General features: G+C 45.9%; 1 protein-coding gene across 1 annotated transcript in view; it reads right to left on the bottom strand.

Annotated features, from left to right (window-relative positions):
- Nucleotides 1–17,306, bottom strand: part of LOC138633915 (kalirin-like) — a 93,999-nt gene that overhangs the window by 2,730 nt on the left and 73,963 nt on the right. The window contains 27 exon segments of the mRNA XM_069720446.1: nucleotides 536–684; nucleotides 1,503–1,554; nucleotides 1,670–1,742; nucleotides 1,839–2,000; nucleotides 2,124–2,255; nucleotides 2,347–2,468; nucleotides 2,557–2,719; nucleotides 2,806–2,833; nucleotides 3,809–3,871; nucleotides 5,975–6,137; nucleotides 8,813–9,096; nucleotides 9,785–9,982; nucleotides 9,985–10,016; nucleotides 10,250–10,421; nucleotides 10,773–10,958; nucleotides 11,028–11,105; nucleotides 11,977–12,027; nucleotides 12,121–12,213; nucleotides 12,368–12,454; nucleotides 12,725–12,794; nucleotides 13,184–13,287; nucleotides 13,407–13,473; nucleotides 13,569–13,687; nucleotides 14,579–14,674; nucleotides 15,033–15,179; nucleotides 16,112–16,191; nucleotides 16,263–16,469. Of these exon segments, the coding sequence (XP_069576547.1) occupies nucleotides 536–684; nucleotides 1,503–1,554; nucleotides 1,670–1,742; nucleotides 1,839–2,000; nucleotides 2,124–2,255; nucleotides 2,347–2,468; nucleotides 2,557–2,719; nucleotides 2,806–2,833; nucleotides 3,809–3,871; nucleotides 5,975–6,137; nucleotides 8,813–9,096; nucleotides 9,785–9,982; nucleotides 9,985–10,016; nucleotides 10,250–10,421; nucleotides 10,773–10,958; nucleotides 11,028–11,105; nucleotides 11,977–12,027; nucleotides 12,121–12,213; nucleotides 12,368–12,454; nucleotides 12,725–12,794; nucleotides 13,184–13,287; nucleotides 13,407–13,473; nucleotides 13,569–13,687; nucleotides 14,579–14,674; nucleotides 15,033–15,179; nucleotides 16,112–16,191; nucleotides 16,263–16,469 (3,178 nt within the window).

Raw genomic sequence — 17,306 nt, 5'->3', positions numbered from 1 at the left:
TCGATGGGAATATAGAATTAGAATTCCATATAATATGTAATATAATGTAGTTTCTACTTGTTATAGGTCTATTAAATGTGACTCATTTGGTCTCTTTTGGTCCTTTTTGGTCGCTCCGAGCACCCGTACCGTAACACCACGGATAGTCGCGCACTTACAATCCTAGCGGCGGCTAGCCAGACCGGTTTGGTTTTAACACACGACACGGTGCTAAAATTTTGAAAACACACGAGTCCATGGATATCTTTGTTCATCAGATATCTTAGTTCATCAGATATCTTAGTTCCAACCAGACTGAGCCAGCTGAGCAGTTTAGTGTTTCTATGTGCTGTATTTATTCAGTTGGAGACTAGAAATCCAGTTGCTAGGTGGTTGCTAAGGGTCAGACTACTTCCTACAGTAGTAAACATTGCATATGTTACATAAGAGTCAAGGGATAATATTTCTATAAATCTTGAACAGGATAGAAGCGTTGATCAGAGCCGACCGACATCAGAGTTGAGGAGACGTCAAGTCAGTTTACTGTCGGACTCACAGCTCCAGGACGAGCACCAGAGACGTGGGAGACTCGTAGGTGTCCAACAGCGCCACCAGCTGGTGGTTCTGAACGTGTCGGAGGAGGTCGGCCTCGTGAGCCACCTGCTCCTTCTTCTGCATCTTCTTACTCACAAACTTCACTGCAACCTGAAAGCAACAGAAAAAACCCAAAAACAAGGTAAGAAACATAAAGACACGAGAGACAATCCAACTAAAAACTAAAAAATACAAACAAAATGGAGATGTGTTAATTCAATATTTTAATAAAATTAAACTATAATTCTTCCAGTTTGAATTGAAATGTTTCTACGTCTCAACCAATCAGCAACCAGCAGTGACATCATCGTTAGTTTGTGAACGTTATGAAGCCTCCGGTTCAGATTCTGTCCGTCACCATCTTTGCTAGTTCGGAGCGGTTTGGAGCAGGAAGTGACCATATTTGGACGAGCTGGGGGAGGAGCCAACGGTGGATCTGACCGATCTGATTGGAAACCTGACGATACTACGTCCCGCCCACCGATAGCTGTAACCTGACTGCACCACAGACATGTCAATCAAACAGACACGCCCCCAAAAACAGGTCTTTTTTTAATCTTATTTTCTAATGAATGACGGATTATTTTCAGATGGACCTCCAGAAAACTAATAAGAAGGAGTTTGACTTTAGCTAACAAAACTGAGATAACTGCTGGAGACATTTTATTCACTTTGTATTTGATGAGAGAAGTTGAATGGGAGTCTACGGAGACGGAGGCTTTTTGGAGCCGACCTCTAGTGGCATTCGGTGGTATTGCAGCTTAAGACACTTCTGCATCAGAACCATTTTTCAGGCCTGGAAGCTGCGAACACTTTTATATCCAGTCTGTGGTCTCAACAGTCCAACAACAGACCAAATCAAAGTAAATGTCAACATAAATAAAGACAAATTAAACACGTTTTCAAACTGAGGAACAGAGACGTCCCACCTCTTTCTTTGTGGACTTGTTCAGACACTTCTTCACCACTGAGAACCGTCCCCTGGTTTAGAGAGGACAGAGGAGGCGTTATAAATCAGGTATGAGCCGTCGGAAACAAAAACATCATCATCATCATCATCATCCTCTGAGGCAGAGTCGGTGAGGAAGAGTTTTACCGTCCGAGCTCTGAGATCTCAGTGAAGCTCGACTCGAAGTTTTCTTTCCACTGGATTCCCGCTCCGTCTGAATCTGAGAGGGAGGAAGGACAGCAGGAGTTAACGGACTGAATCCACCCGGTCGCGCTCCGGCTCAGTGGCTCGCCAGTTTTCTGCGTGCGGGACTCACTGCTGCTGGCCAGCGTCACCATGTTGGAGGGCTCCGACGGCGGGCCGAGACCCCAGCGGTTCGACGCTCGCACTCTGAACTGGTAGTGACCTCCGGGGATCAGAGTATCGATCTGGACACACTCCTCCCTGCTGCTGGACGCCTGCTGCCATAGCAACGAGTCTGAGGGAGGAGGAGGAGGCGGAGGAGGGGAGGGAGAGAGGAGGAGGAGGATGGAGGAAAATGAGGGAGGGATAGTCTTGTAAATAAGCCCCTCCCCCTGAGCCTCAGCGATGACGCGCTCACCTTCCTGCCGGTACTCCACAGTGTAGCTGCTCACAGCGCAGTGGGCCGATGAAGCTGGCGGCGGCCAGTGGACCATCACCGCCGTGCTGCTCGCCTCCTGAGCCACCGGCCGCCCCGGGGCTGCTGGGATACCTGAACAAACAAGACATGACACACCTGAACTCCAACATCACTCCCGAGTCCGTGTAGAACGGTGGAAGGCTCTTTTAAATCCAGCTGGTACCTTGGACTTTAATGGAGGCCGAGGAGGAGGCGGAGCCGTGGTCGTTAACGGCAACGCAGGTGTAGATGCCCGTATCCTGAGGCATCAGATTACAGATCTTCAACAGCATGTCACCTGTATCCCTGCAGAGGAGGAGGAGGAGAGAAGATGATGAAAAAGAAGCACACCTGCTCTCTGTGAACTGGTGCTCAGGTGTTACTCGGGTGTTACCTGATGTCGATGGTGAAGCGGCTGTTGCTGGTGACCGGGTTCTGGTCGGGGCCCTTCAGGGTGACCGATGGTTTCGGCCGTCCGCAGACTTTGCAGCAGAGGACGACGGTCTCTCCAAAGGCACAGACCACGTCTGACAGCGGGACCAGAAACTCCGGGGCGACTGCAGACAGGAAACCGGAAACGCCGCCGTCTGATTTAAACCGCTGAACACGTTAATGATGAGTTGGCGATCTGCCGGTGTCTTACCTTCCTGGATGAAGTTCGGGTTGAGGAGCTGGAAAACAAATTGAGAAAAAATTTTGAGCACCTTTTTAAGAATTTTTTTTATTGTTCTGCCGTTTTTTTTCTGTCTGTTGCCTAATTTGGGGTCAGATCAGCAGAGCAGCAGAACTTTAACGATGATTTACTGACTGCTCTGCTGGTGAAACGTGGTGTCTTTACTTGAGACTATGACGTCACACGTAGAAAGCATTTTGTTGATTTTAGTCGCATTGAATTGAAGAATTAAATAGCGTGACAGACTTCTGACTTAATTCAGAGGACGTGTTAAAAAAAAAAAAAGGTTTTGGTGATTTTATTTAGATTTTTTTTTCAGTTTAAAAAGTGAAATGTCTTAGATTTGTTGTAATAAGGCCACGCCCACTTTAGTCGATTGTGACCAAATTTTATGTCTCGATTGCAAACCCAACTTTGTATATATCCGATTGCAAGACAAACTTTTCACGTTTGTGGTGCACCCTAGTGGCAGAACATCCCGGGACTGCCCAGCAAAGCTCAGACGTAGCATCCGAACACGTGCACGTGCAACCTCACTGCACCACAGGCCTGTCAATCAAACAGACACGACCCCAAAAACAGGTCTTTTTAAAGCTTATTTTTTTTAATGAATGAGGGATTATTTTCAGATGGACCTCCAGAAAACTAATAAGAAGGAGTGACTTTAGCTAACAACACTGAGATAACTGCTGGAGGCATTTTTATTGACTTTGTATTTGATGAGAGAAGTTGAATGGGAGTCTACGGAGCCAGAAGCCTTTTGGAGTCGACTTCTAGTGGCACTCTGTGGTATTGCGGCTTAAGACACTTCTGCATCGGCGTCATTTTTTCAGACCCGGAAGCTACAAACACTTTTCTATACAGTCTGTGGGTGTAACCGAAGCCCTTTCTTTTTTTTTTAACAAGAAAAAGAAAAGAACAACAACATGGCTCCTTGCTGCTTGGACCCGATTCAGAAACTTTAAGTTCGTACCTCCATGCCCGTCTTGGGGTCGAGGTCATCATCGCAGTCCGACTCATCTGAAGTGTGGACGTCCTGGTGGAGAGCCAAGGAGGAAGACGAGAGTAAAAGGAGAAGGGGGAAGAGTGTGAAGTTGGAGATAATTCATGGAAGAGGGGTGGTAGGAGTGGGAGGAACAACACGAGGAAGAGGAGGAGAATAAGGAGAAATTTGAGTGGGAACTAAAGCAGAAGAATAATGTCGAAGAACTGAGGACGAAGAGTGTTCGGAGGAAGTGATTAAAGCCTGAGAGAAAAACAGGGAAACACTCCTTTAACCGGGAAACGCCTCCATTCAGTCTGCCGAGACTCACCTGGATCGCTCTTCATCACCTCGTCATCTTCACCGAGAGCAGTTCAACCGAGCAGCTCGTAAGTTTTCACGACTCCCAATTAAAAGTTATCAGCCTTTAAACTTGTCTGATAACTTTTACGTTTGTGAATTTTTAACTCGTCATTTTGTTTTCGGGATTTAAAGCTCGCTATGGAAACATCTTGAAACAACAAAATACCTTTAAAAAAAAAAAAAAAGCGAATTTGCATTTGATAGGTAAAACTCATCATAGTTTAAGTCGAACTTAAAATTAAAAAACGGTAAAAAATATATATATATATATTTTATATATATATATTTTTTTTACGACATATAGCTAAACAGATTAAAAGACAAAATTCTGTTGCAGTTTGTCGTAATGTTTTTACTTTTCTCAGCATTTTGCTTCTTCACAGTGTAAAATACACATCCCGGTGTAAAGTGTGTAATGCACAATGTCCGAATAATAAAACGATGCGTGTTCGACTCGCCTAGTGTCGTCTAAACGAGAGAATAAACGCGTACGTGAAGAGACGGCGGTCACGTGACAGAGGTGAAATTGTTGATTTCCACTTTGTCTTGTTTTCCAAGCACGAGACAGATACGCTTCCCTCTAGTGGTCGGCGTGTGAATTACACTGCTGATGTGATTCTGGGTTGGAAATCCACAGGATGCCAAGTCCATCAGGAGTGACTTCTTTTTTTCGGAAAGCCAAATTAAAGTCCAAATCTGCAATTGCCAATTATGACCACCTGGGGGCAGCAGATGAGCTTTAAAGTTAAATAAAAGGCGTTTATAGGGAAAACTCCCAAGCAAATAATGGTTTATCGTAACGTTTGTTCGTTTATCTTTTGTTCATTATTCCTAAATTTATGAACTAAATCAATCTACCCGATGAGCTGAAAGACACGATAAAAGATCTGATATTAATTCTCTTGTGTTCATTACGAAGTTTCTGTAAACCCGACTTAACTCATGTTCGAAAACCTTCTCAGGAGGAAATAAAAAAAGAAGAGATGCAGATAAACGTTGATACTCTTCACATGTGGTCCACACAGCAGACTAGACTTAAGACTTTTATTACACTAAAAAACCAAAACCAAAGTGAGAGTCGTGTTTGTGTCCGTGCACGGGGAGGGAGAAAGAAACCACAACAAAAACACAAACAGAAATAAACTTTATTTCACAGGCGGTGCATTTCAGGGTTAAAAAAAACAACAAATAAAATCAAATAAAAGCCGCAGTCTCTTCAGTGGTTCTCAACCAGCACTTTTGGATATTGTCTTATTTCTTCATTTTTTTAAAAATAACTTATAGCACAATTTCTAGTTTGGTTTGAGCTTTTTTTTTTTGTCCTGTGTTGCTCCATAAAAATCATTTCATAAGTCGATAAAGAAAACTCTGTAACAGATCGTTCAGGTTAATACCCGAAAACCTTTTTATTTACCGATTGGAACGAACACCGGTCCCTTTAAATGCTTTTACTTTGAAGGCTCGGCCCTCGTTCCTGTTCACGGTTCCTTCTTGCTACCTGTGGGTGGCGCCGCTGAGGCCACTTCCTGTTTTGAATACGCTCTGTTGTACGACAACATCCTGCAGCTCCCGTGTCATAATTTTGAATTTAAATAAATAAATATAAATATAAAACAAGAGAGAACCACTGGACGAAGACACACACACACACACACACACACACACACACACACACGGGTTAAGAAGAAAAATTAAATCCAAGCGGGGCGCGGGGGGTGGGGTGGTGGGGAGGTGAAGGGTTACGGCACACACATATGATATCACCAACGTGCGCCGTCGGCCTGCTTTACTCACTTTGGCCTTCGCCCCGGGGGCGGGCGAGGCGAGCGGGGGAGGGGGTGTCGTTTCTTTGGGCTTACGGAGGAGGCCGTTCTCCTGACCTCTGACCCCCGCCGAGCAGCCGTCCTTGGCTTCGGCGCGCTTCCTGGCGCGCAGCGTGTTCCACGACAGAGACTTCCTGCACAGCACGAGGGGAACGACAAGCGTCAAAGCAGCCAATCGGAGAGCAGCTCGGCGGAGCGCGGCCGAGTCCGGCCGCCGCCGCGGCGACACGGCGAACTGCCGCCGTCTGGTGAGCGGCAGGTTTGTTGGTTTAATAAGCGAACTCTTTAAACACGCACGTTTTACAGAACACAAAGCGACAAATGAACGCAGAACTTTGCGCTGCAGAACTTGTCTGTATGTAATTTGGACGTCGTCTTCGTCCCGTTTAAGTAAATCATAACTAATTTCTTGTGTCGAAACTTTAAAAAAAAAAAAAAAAAAATTCTTCACTTCCATCTTCATATAAACTGAATTTCTAGCGATGTTTTCAGCTCAAAAACAAACCCTTCTGCACATTTTCCCAAGTGTATAAAGTGTCTTATAATTACGTCATAAGTTGAACGGCCATAATGTCGTAATTAACACGAGAAAATAACATGGTACAGCCGGATTTATCACGATTAATGCGTCCTAATTTAGTTGCGGCGCCGCGGCCAGACTCCTCCGGTCCACCGATAACCCAGCGGAGCGACGGAGATCCGTCTCCACGGAGACGAGAGGCAAAGCTGGACTGAGAGATGGAGACGGTCCGACACGCGATGAGAGCGACAACACGACCGCGCAGCCGCGTTTTCAACAAAACATTTTCAGGACCAATAAAATCGGCATTCAATAAAAAAAAAAAAAAAAACCCGATCCTTTAAAAGATTGATTTCTGATGAAGAAATCTTAAAAGTAGCTTCCCTCGTACGTTGCCCTTTATTTTTTACGTTTGACGTAAAAAACATTTCTCAGCACGACGGGGGTCTTTCTGTCGTATTTCAGCCGCGTCTCCGTCCGACCGACTGAGTTCGAGTTTCCTCCTCCGTCGTACAGATTCGTGGGAAATCGGGGCGAAGGAGCTCGAGCTCCCGGCAGCTTTCCAACAAACCTCCGGTTTCAGTCGGAGGGAAAGTTCAAGCGATGATTTTAGCCTAAACAGGATAACGTGGGCCTTCGTGTGTGCGGTGTTGCTCCAACGCGAGTTAGCCGGACGCGTTCGGCCGGCTGAAATAAAGCAGAACGACCCCCTTTTAAAGAATATTTTCAATCACACTTTCAGCAGTTTGGAATCAGTTTGAAGTTTCAGACCTTCTGTGGAGTGTCAAACCGTCGAGGTTAGTAAAAAACTGAAATTAAAAATACACAAAGAAAACGTCTCTACAATAACAACAAAATACAACAAAAAAAAAAGCATAAATGAACCACACGGAGAACAAAGTGCAGACAATCGGTTTATACCTGGTTTCGTTCCAACTGAACAAACCTTTTGTGTGTTTTTTTTGTTTTTTTTAGCCTTTAAAGTCATAAATCCTGAAATAAATAAAACCGGTTCGTCTGCTGCTCCACACAGAAAAAAAACACAACGTTAATATCACAACGATAATAATTAGCGGTTTGGTGTTTGCGTCACTCAACAGTACAACACACAGCTGGGTCGCTTTCACGTTTGCTGTTGTAGTTTATTTACAAATATTAAAAACTACAAACTGTCAATCATCTGCAGCCTTAATGCAGAACAAAACATCGTCAACCTTCACGTGGCTTCGCCGACTCATGCTCGAGTCCAAAAGGTTTATTTTACATATTTAAAATACATTTAGAATTACTCTTAAGACTACCAACAGTACAATGCTGACTGTCGCCATTAAATCAAACATATTGCACAACCTGACGTCATTCATATTTTTTCTTATCATAAATAGTGCAAAAAAGGGATTTTTTTTTTAATTATTTTTTTTAATTTGTTTTATTTATTTATTTTTTTTAAACAGGAATGTTCTAGAGCCTCAGTCGAAAAAAAAAAAAAAAAATCAACTTTGTACAGTGAACTGCCGACATAAACAAAATCAACACGGAAGAGGAAATAAATCCAACTCGGTCGGGGAGTGAAATAAAAATAATAATAAGGCAGGAAAAAAAAAAAAATAAAGGGACAACAACAGGAGGAGTAAACACAAAAGTTGTGTATCGATTGCCACAGACAACAAAATAAATGTTCTCCAGAGTGGAGAACGGAGCCGAGTCCACCTCAGAGACTCAGAAATACAGGAAAAAGAACCAAAACATAGAAAGAAGGAGAAGCAGGGTGTTAGGAACTGAAATAAGAGTCCGGTTTTAGCTCCACATGGAGGCGTTCGGTTCAGAGTCAGCTACCAGCTTTTCTATCCAGTCACAGCTCCTCAGTGTACGTGTGTGTGTGTGTGTGTGTGTGTGTGTGTGTGTGTGTGTGTGTGTGTGTGTGTGTGTGTGTGTGTGTGTGTGTGTGTGTGTGTGTGTGTGTGTGTTCTAGTTTGTAGTTGCCACAGAGAGTGAACGGCTCAGAAAATCAAAAGTCACTGCAGCAGCTTGGCTCTCAGAACCAGAGCGGGTCGGTACCTTTTTTTTTTTTTTTGTTTTTACCTCCGCAGAGCCACGAGGAGGAGGAGGAGGAGGAACCAGGAAGTGTCCTGTCAGGTCCCAGAGTTAGACGGGGGTGGGGTGGGGTAGGGGGGAGGTGAGGGTAAACACCAACAACAAACAAAAACAGGTGCACCCTCAACGCTCTCATCCAATCCGAGGCGGGAGGAAGGGTGTGGGGGAATCGGGGGCGGGAGGGGGGGGACTTACTTGATGTTGTTGGCGTCCGCCACCGCCGCCGAGAAGGAGGTCGCAGAAGAGGAGTCTTTTATGGGCTTTGTGGGCGGGCCCAGGACGTGGCCCGGCACCCAGCCCTCGGCGGCGGGCGATTGGCTGTCGGCCGGCCGGTACACCAGGTACATGTTCTGCTGATTGGTGGCCAGGATCTGGACAGTCTCCCCCTGACTGACGCAGATCTCGTTCTCCTTGAGCGCCGAGTAGTCCTGAGTGACCCGCATGGTGGAGGAGACGCCGTTACAGCCGCCGACACCATCCTGAGATGGAGGAGGAGGAGGAAAAGGGGAGATGATGTGGACAGGTGAGGTTAAGGTGGGCTGGAGAATCATCCTGCTCATTCAGAGCGGTTCGGAGCAGGAAGTGACCATATTTGGACGAGCTGGGGGGAGGAGCCAGCGGTGGATTTTCTCATGTCAAACAGACACGCCCCCAAAAACAGGTCTTTTTGAAGCTTATTTTCTAATGAATGAGGGATTATTTTCAGATGGACCTCCAGAAAAAACTAAGAAGAAGGAGTGACTTTAACTAACAACACCGAGATAAATAATGGAGACATTTTATTCACTTTGTATTTGATGAGAGAAGTCGAATGGGAGTCCAACCACTAGTGGCACTCGGTGGTTTTGCAGCTGAAGACACTTTCTGCATCGGCCTCATTTTTCAGACCTGGAAGCTACGAACACTTTTATTTACAGTCTGTGTCAATGAATCATCGGAGATCCAGCCGTGTTCTGGGGAACATTTCTGTACTGAGGGAGGTGCAGGCGCTCTTGTAAATGATGTCCCGTCAAACTAGGCCACGAAGAAAGAAAACAGCCCGGCTTGTACATTTACTCCGGACGCCGCGCTGCGACACCTGCAGTAGCCCAGATTTTAACCTTTCCGAGACAGGAAGGAGACTCGTGTCCTACTTCAGCGGTCGGCCGCAGCCTGATCGGCACTCACCCGGGGGTCGAAACACGACGAGCCGCCGTTGGAGGTAGACACTTTGATCTGGCTCCTCTCCCTCTCCGTGTCGCTGAGGCTGACCGCTGAGGACGGCCGGCTGTGAGGGGACACGGTGGGACGGTTCCCCGAGGACGAGCGGTTCCTGGTCAGCGAGGAGCTGCCGCCGCCGCCGCACTGCAGCTGGCACTGCCGCCCTTCTCCTTCTGGTACTCGATGGGAGACTGGAGAGCTACACACACACACACACACACACACACACACACACACACACACACACACACACACACACACACACACACACACACACACACACACACACACACACACACACACACACACACACACACAGAGTTTTGGATCCGGTTCGTTGTGCAGAAGTTTTTCATCAGATTAAAAGTTGCTCGTGAATCGGCCTCAGTTCACTTTTTTTTGGGGGGACAAATTAAAGCGGCGTCCTCTCACCGGACAGGAAGTTGCTCTGCGCGTCCAGGACTTCCTGGATGTGTCGTACCCAGATCTGCTTGATGTCGACGTTGGCGGCCTGCAGCGTTAACCGCTCCGACGAGCCGCGACACGACAGGACAAACTTACAGGGGTCGTTGTCCGCACTGTCCTCCAGACCCAGGAAGGACACCTGAGGGGGAGGAGCCAAGTCGTCAGATAAGGATAAACATTTTACTGCAGAGTCTCCACGTGGGACGTCATGACGACGAATACTGTGGTCACAACGTTCCTGTCTGTGAACTGAGACGGCTTCGGGCTGACGTTTACGCAATGCATTGCTTGTTTACGCAATAAAAAAAAAAAAAAAAACACTTCTTGATTAAACTTATGCAGCGGCTAAAATGCTCTTGTTGTGGCTAACATCTTATTTGTTTTCTCCGAGTACTTTGTTGTGTGGTGAATGTAGCGTCAGTCAGAACAGACATGTTGTTCGGCATTCTAATGGACCGAAGCTATTCGCCATCGGTCCGTCCTCTGGTACCTTGATGCTCTTCTTGAACTGGTAGCCCGGCGTGGACGAGCCTTTCCTGAGCAGCTCGCTGATGATGACGATCTGCTCGAACAGGAAGACGCGTCGCTCTTTGGAGCGCGACAGGACGCCGGCGTCCTGCTCCGTCACGAAGAAGGTCTCCTGCTGCAGCAGCTTTCCGTGGCTGGTCAGTTTCCCCTGCAGAGACAGGAAACGGCTCGTCACCGCGTTCGGACCTGAAACCAACACTCGGACCCGTGAACGTACCTCGTAGCCCTGCAGCCGACCCAGATTCATCATGTCATTGCACAGTTTGGGAACCTGAGACATCAAACCGACGGCTTTCTGGAAGAGTCAAGAGTTAAATCTTGTGAGACGAGAATCTTCTCTGTGAGACGGGAACAATTATACAAGTAGCTCCGCCCCCCCCCAGAGATCTGATTGGTCAACAGACAATTTGGAACAAATCATCCATGACATCGTCACTAGAAATATCACTCCGCCTCCTCGATGGGAATATAGAATTAGAATTTTATACCATATGTAATATAATGTAGTTTCTACTTGTTATAGGTCTATTAAATGACCCATTTTGTGAAATCGGGTCTCTTTTGGTCACTCCGAGCACCCATACCGTACCGTAACACCACGGATAGTCATGCACCTACAATCCTAGCGGCGGCCAGCTGGACCGGTTTGGTTTTAACACGACACAGTGATAAAATGTTAAAAACACATGAGTCCATGGATATCTTTGTTCATCAGATATCTTTGTTCATCAGATATCTTAGTTCCAACCAGACTGAGCCAGGTGAGCAGTTTAGTGTTTCAATGTTCTGTATTTATTCAGTTGGAGACTGGAAATCCTCTCGGTTGCTCGGTGGTTGCTAAGGGTCAGACTACTTCCTGGAGTAGTAAACATTGCGTACGTTACACAGGAGTCCACTGAGGATACCGATTGTTTTCCAGTTATTAGCCGTAGCCCGTGTGTTGCCATGGAAACGGAGCGCCCGCTATCAAAAAAAAGTTTTAATATTTTGAGAGCAAATTGCTCCACAATGTGAACACGTTTAGATTACATGTCTTATTTGCATGGTAACTTGTTGCATAATCACAGTATTATATTATGATATTGCTTAAATTTGTACACCTGGACCGATGTTTTAGGACGATGAACATGAATGAAATTATATATATATATATATATATTTTTTACCTCCATCTGTTCACAGTCCAACCCCGCCTTGGAGCTGTACTTCAGGAAGTCCTGAGGAGAAACACCACATTAAAACATCACCGCGCACCGCGTATCACTTCATGTGTGTTTGAGTGTGTATGTGTGTGTGTGTGTGTGTGCTACCTTCAGTAGGAGCTGGTACTTGGTGATTCTCTGGATGGGTTTGATGAGGAAGTCGCTGATGCTCAACCTGGACTGGATGTCCTGCTGGATTCCCTGCCAGACGAACACACACACACACACATCCGGTCAGTTAAATATCAAAATACTCCGATAAAACAGAAAGTATTGATTAGAGTAGAGAGTTGAGAATCTAACAGTGAAACTCAAAGAACAAACTTGAATACGGAGGCTGAAAAACTTCACTTACGTCAAAATACGTGTCATATTCTGCTACGATGAACTCGGACTTTGGTTTATTCTGACAATAAATCACGTACATGTGGAGTCTCCTCTCCTGTGACAAGCAAAGCATCATCATCATCATTGTATATTATATAGATATATACTGTACTGTATATACTGTGCATTTTATATTTTTTTACTGCTATTTTATTGCTTTTCTATTATTCTATTATTATCTTATTGCTTCCTGTATGCTGCTGTAGCGAAAAAAAAAATTCCCCTCGGGATTAATAAAGTAAATACCTAACCTAATCATCCTCCTCATCAATATTATTATTATCATCATCATCATCATCATCAAACACCGCCATGTTTCACTCACGTGTTTGATGAAGAGTTGTGGAAGGTGTTCGTTGTCCTCCAAACATTTCTCCAACTCTCCTACGAAGAAGCTGACGGGGACAAATAAGAGGGATTTTTAGCACATTAGCAGCATGCTCGCCTCCTCCACCCAGCCCCCCCCCCCCCTCTTCCCCCCTCGTTGGGTCCCGGCTCCTCCACAATCTGGTGCACGTTGTTATGGTAACGTCGGTGCTGAAAGGATCCCGTTGAGGCCAACACGTTCGCGTTTCAAATATGTTGTTTCTTCGCGCTGCTAACAGCAGCTAACATTATCACGCTTACGCTAATGTAGCGGCGAACAATTTCGTGTATTGACACATTTTTGATTTAAAAAAAAAAAAAAAAAAAAAGAACATAAATACGTTTTATAATTTGAACTGATTAATAATTTTTTTTTTTTTTTTTTTTTTTACAACAAAAAAAACAACGGCGAACGTACTCTCGGTGCCAGTCGTAGATCTGGTGGATGTTTCCGAACACGATCTTGTCTTTTCCCTTCATGTCGTCGGGGATGCCCTTCTCCTCGATCCGCTTCATGAAACCCTGCGGAGTCACAAACACTTTTAAACCGGAGCGCGCTCGCGGGGGCCGGACGGTTACCGAGACGTTGGCCGTCTGCGGTGCTGGTCCGAGTGGAAACAGATGAAAGCGGCGGCGGTCACCTCCACCACGATGCCCAGGTCTTTGACATAGTCCTTCTCCGTCTGGATCAGCTCGTTCAGGACAAACCTGAGCGGATAAAACTCCCGTCAGGTTCTGATGGGTTTTTTTTTTTTTTTTGGGTGGGGGTCACAAGTGTGACGGGAAGAAGGAGAAGCACTCACATGCGTCCTCTCATGGCTTTGGCTCTCTGCTCCAGTTCGGGGTTTCTGGGCTGGACCGGCGTCGTCTGTTCGGGTGGGGAGAGCGACAAGAAGCCGGGATACGCTCCCGGTTCAAGAGTCTGCGGAGAGAGAGGTGGGGGGAGGAGGGGAGGAGGAGGAGGAGGGGGGGGGGGGGGAGTCTCAGTGAGTCTGTTTCCAAAAACATTAAACCTCAATGGTCAGAGTGATGAGTTTAATATGGACATGTTTCCATGGCAACAGGAGTGCCCCCGTTGGTTTGTGAACGTTATGAATTCTCCAGTTCGGATTCTGTCCGTCACCGATCTTTGCTCGTTCGGAGACGGTTTGGAGCAGGAAGTGACCATATTTGGAGGAGCTGGTGGGAGGGGGGGGGAGGAGCCAGCGGTGGATCTGACTGATCTGATTGGAAACCTGACGATGCTACGATAGCTGTAACCTAACTGCACCACAGACATGTCAATCAAACAGACCCCCCCCCCAAAAAAAAAAAAAAAAAAAAAAAACAAACAAACAAACAGGTCTTTTTGAAGCTTATTTTCTAATGAACGAGGGATTATTTTCAGATGGACCTCCAGAAAACTAATAAGAAGGAGTGACTTTAGCTAACAACACAAAGATAAGCGCTGGAGACATTTTATTGACTTTGTATTTGATGAGAGAAGTTGAATGGGAGTCTATGGAGCCGGAGGCTTTTTGGAGCCGACCTCTGGTGGCACTCGGTGGTATTGCAGCTTAAGACACTTCTGCATCAGAACCATTTTTCAGACCTGGAAGCTACGAACAATTTTATAAACAGCCTGTGGTTTTATAAACAGCCTGTGGTTGTGTCTGTGGCATCCTTTAATGTTTTCAGACTTTCGGACTCCGGATCAGAACAAAACAACAGAAAGGAAACACTTCAACATGATGAGTCAGCAGGTGAACGAGATGCGTTCACTGACAAAACGTCATCGAGTGTTTTCACCTGAAAGAAAAAACCTCAAACTCACCATCTTGGTTTTAACCAGTTTTTCTATGGCGCTAACCAACTCTGCAGCGCTGGGAACATCAGAGGATGACTGGAGGGAGGTGAGCAAGGAGGAGGACTGAGGAAGAGGAGGAGGAGGAAAAAGAAGAGGAGGAAAAAGAACAGGAGGAGGAGGACGAGGAAGAGGAGGGTGTGAAGAAGAATCATGTTAGCAGGATTGAAGTTAAAGCAGTGGTAAAGTTCAGTCAGTAGAAAGCAGCAGATGATTATCAGAAAGCAGACGGAGCACCGATCAAGACCCCTGATCACCAATCAATACATCTGATCAGGTCAGTTTTATTTTTTATTGTATATATTTATTATATTTTAATGTTCTAATATTGTTTTTTCAATTCCTTTATTTCTTTGATTGATGATCTGAATGAAGATATCAATCAATATAGTTCGATCTGCTGAGGTCATCAGTCCTTCCTCACCTTGTCGTCCTGGGCCGAAGGGTCCTTGATGATCTCCATGGGGGGGGGCAGAGGGTTGTGGCCCTCCTCGTCCTGCTCCTCCTCCCCTCCGCTCTGCATCCCCGACGACGTCTTGGACAGCAGGTTCCCATCCTTACTGAGGACTCTCTGAGGAGGAGGAGGAGGGGGAAGAGGAGGAGAAAATAATGAAAGATTTATTATCAGTCAGTTCATAAATTATTTGTTATCTGAATCCTTTATTTATCTTTTAAGACCTTTTTTTTTTTTTCAAAAAAATGAAATATAGTTGGAAACACTGCAAGCTTTCATCAGAAGTGTCGATGAAATTATTTCGATGGAAGTTTTTACTGTGATCACTGGACGTACGTGGGAGGAGCCTACGATGGTGACAGGAGTTTCTATTGGTGGATTTTTGACTTTGATAACATCACCCGTTGATTTGTGAACATTATGAAGCCTCCAGTTCAGATTCTGTCCGTCACCATCTTTGCTAGTTCGGAGCAGGAAGTGACCATATTTGGATGAGCTGGGGGAGGAGCCAGCGATTGATCTGACAGATCTGATTGGAAACCTGACGATACTAACGTCCCGCCCACCGATAGCTGTAACCTGACTGCACCACAGGCCTGTCAATCAAACAGACACGCCCCCAAACAACCTTTTTGGAGCCAATCTCTAGTGGCACTCGGTGGTATTGCAGTTTAAGACACTTCATCAGCCTAATTTTTCAGAAGCTCTGCCCAATTTTACATCCGGTCTGATCTGCACACTCACCTCTGTGTTGAGGTATGTTCACATTATATTTATCTTTTATTGTACTATTGTAATTTCACTTTGAAAAGTTTCTGTTATGTAAGAAAAATTTTTTTTTACTATACTTTCAGAAAAACAAAAAAATCGGTGTCAAACATGAATGTTTTGCATCGTTTCCCGTTTTTTCTGAGAATGGAGATCTTCTGTGACTGATACGAGAATTTAATCCACAATAATTAGCACGTGTTGATAATGAAAACCAACTTTTGTTTCTAAAATGTTTTCCCGCAAGAAAAAAGATCCAAACTGATGACATCACTGCATACCTCATCGATGATGTCATCCTGCAGGTTGAGGTCCGGCTGGCCCAGGTCGATGCTCTTCCTACTCTCCTCTCTTCCTGTTCCTGTGAACGAGTTCAAACGGTCAGAACGGGCTCTCAGTGAACTCCGACCTCTGACCTCCGCACCGTCTTACCTGTCTTCTTCTGCTTGCTGTTGGGCAGCTTCTTGACGGAGCTGCCGTGGCTGAGGCGCCGCACCGGGCTTGTCAGCCACTTCCTCAGCGTGTTCCCGGACCGCTTCGGACCCGGCGAGCTGGACTGCAGCGAGCTGAGCGACGGCTGCGGCTGCAGGTTCGCCACCGAGTCCGTCTTCCCATCGGAGCTGCTGACCGGGTAGCTTTCTGAAACGGAACCGGTCCGACAGTTAGAGAGAAGTTCTGGTTCCATGGAGGGACGAAAACATACATCAGACACAGTTTGCAGACAACAATCATCTGCTATAAAGTTCCTTCACATGATTCTGAACACACACACACACACACACACACACACACACACACACACACACACACACACACACACACACACACACACACACACAATGCATGTTATTTCATGCTGGATCAACAATCAATAATCAGTCCCTCCAGGATGTCACTCAGCTGTGATTGTTTTAATCAGAAATTTCAGAGTTTTAAGGGACTTTTTTTAAAATGTAAATTAATTAAAGTTGTGGTGAAACCCTGCTGATGTCACTCCTCGCTCTGAGAGGGTCAGAGATCACCGCCTCACCTGTTTGAGTGCTCTCAGCAGAACCACTGGGAGTCAGCTGGCTGAACACACACACACTTCACCATTCTCAAAGGAAACTGCTGCTGTCAGCTGAGCCATCACCATGACAAACAGGGTGAAGTGTCCTTCAGCCCGCACACACGCTCCGCTTGTTACACTAGGGCTCCCAGTCCATCAGAGACAATGACATCGTCCCTGACCAATCACAGCTCGTGTGATGTCATCAAGAGAGGGAGGGGCCGAGGACCGACTCCGAGAAAGAAGCTTTTAAAAAGAAAAAACAACGACGCGAACGATGTCGACAGCGTCACATTCAGAGGAGAAGAAGAAAGAAAAAGACCGCCGTCGGTCCTTCAGCCCGTCTTGTGGTCAACATCACGAACAGATGACGTCACCTGACAGGTGAGAAGGTCGAATAAACTCCGTCAGGGTTGGAGCAGGAAGTG

Source organism: Brachyistius frenatus, unplaced genomic scaffold (assembly GCF_029030835.1).
Source record: "Brachyistius frenatus isolate BFR_SWC_R1_liver_20210118 unplaced genomic scaffold, ASM2903083v1 Contig_241, whole genome shotgun sequence".
NCBI lineage: Eukaryota > Metazoa > Chordata > Actinopteri > Embiotocidae > Brachyistius > Brachyistius frenatus.
The sequence above is the reverse complement of the archived record's forward strand: the minus strand, read 5'-3'. Positions and strand labels throughout refer to the sequence as shown.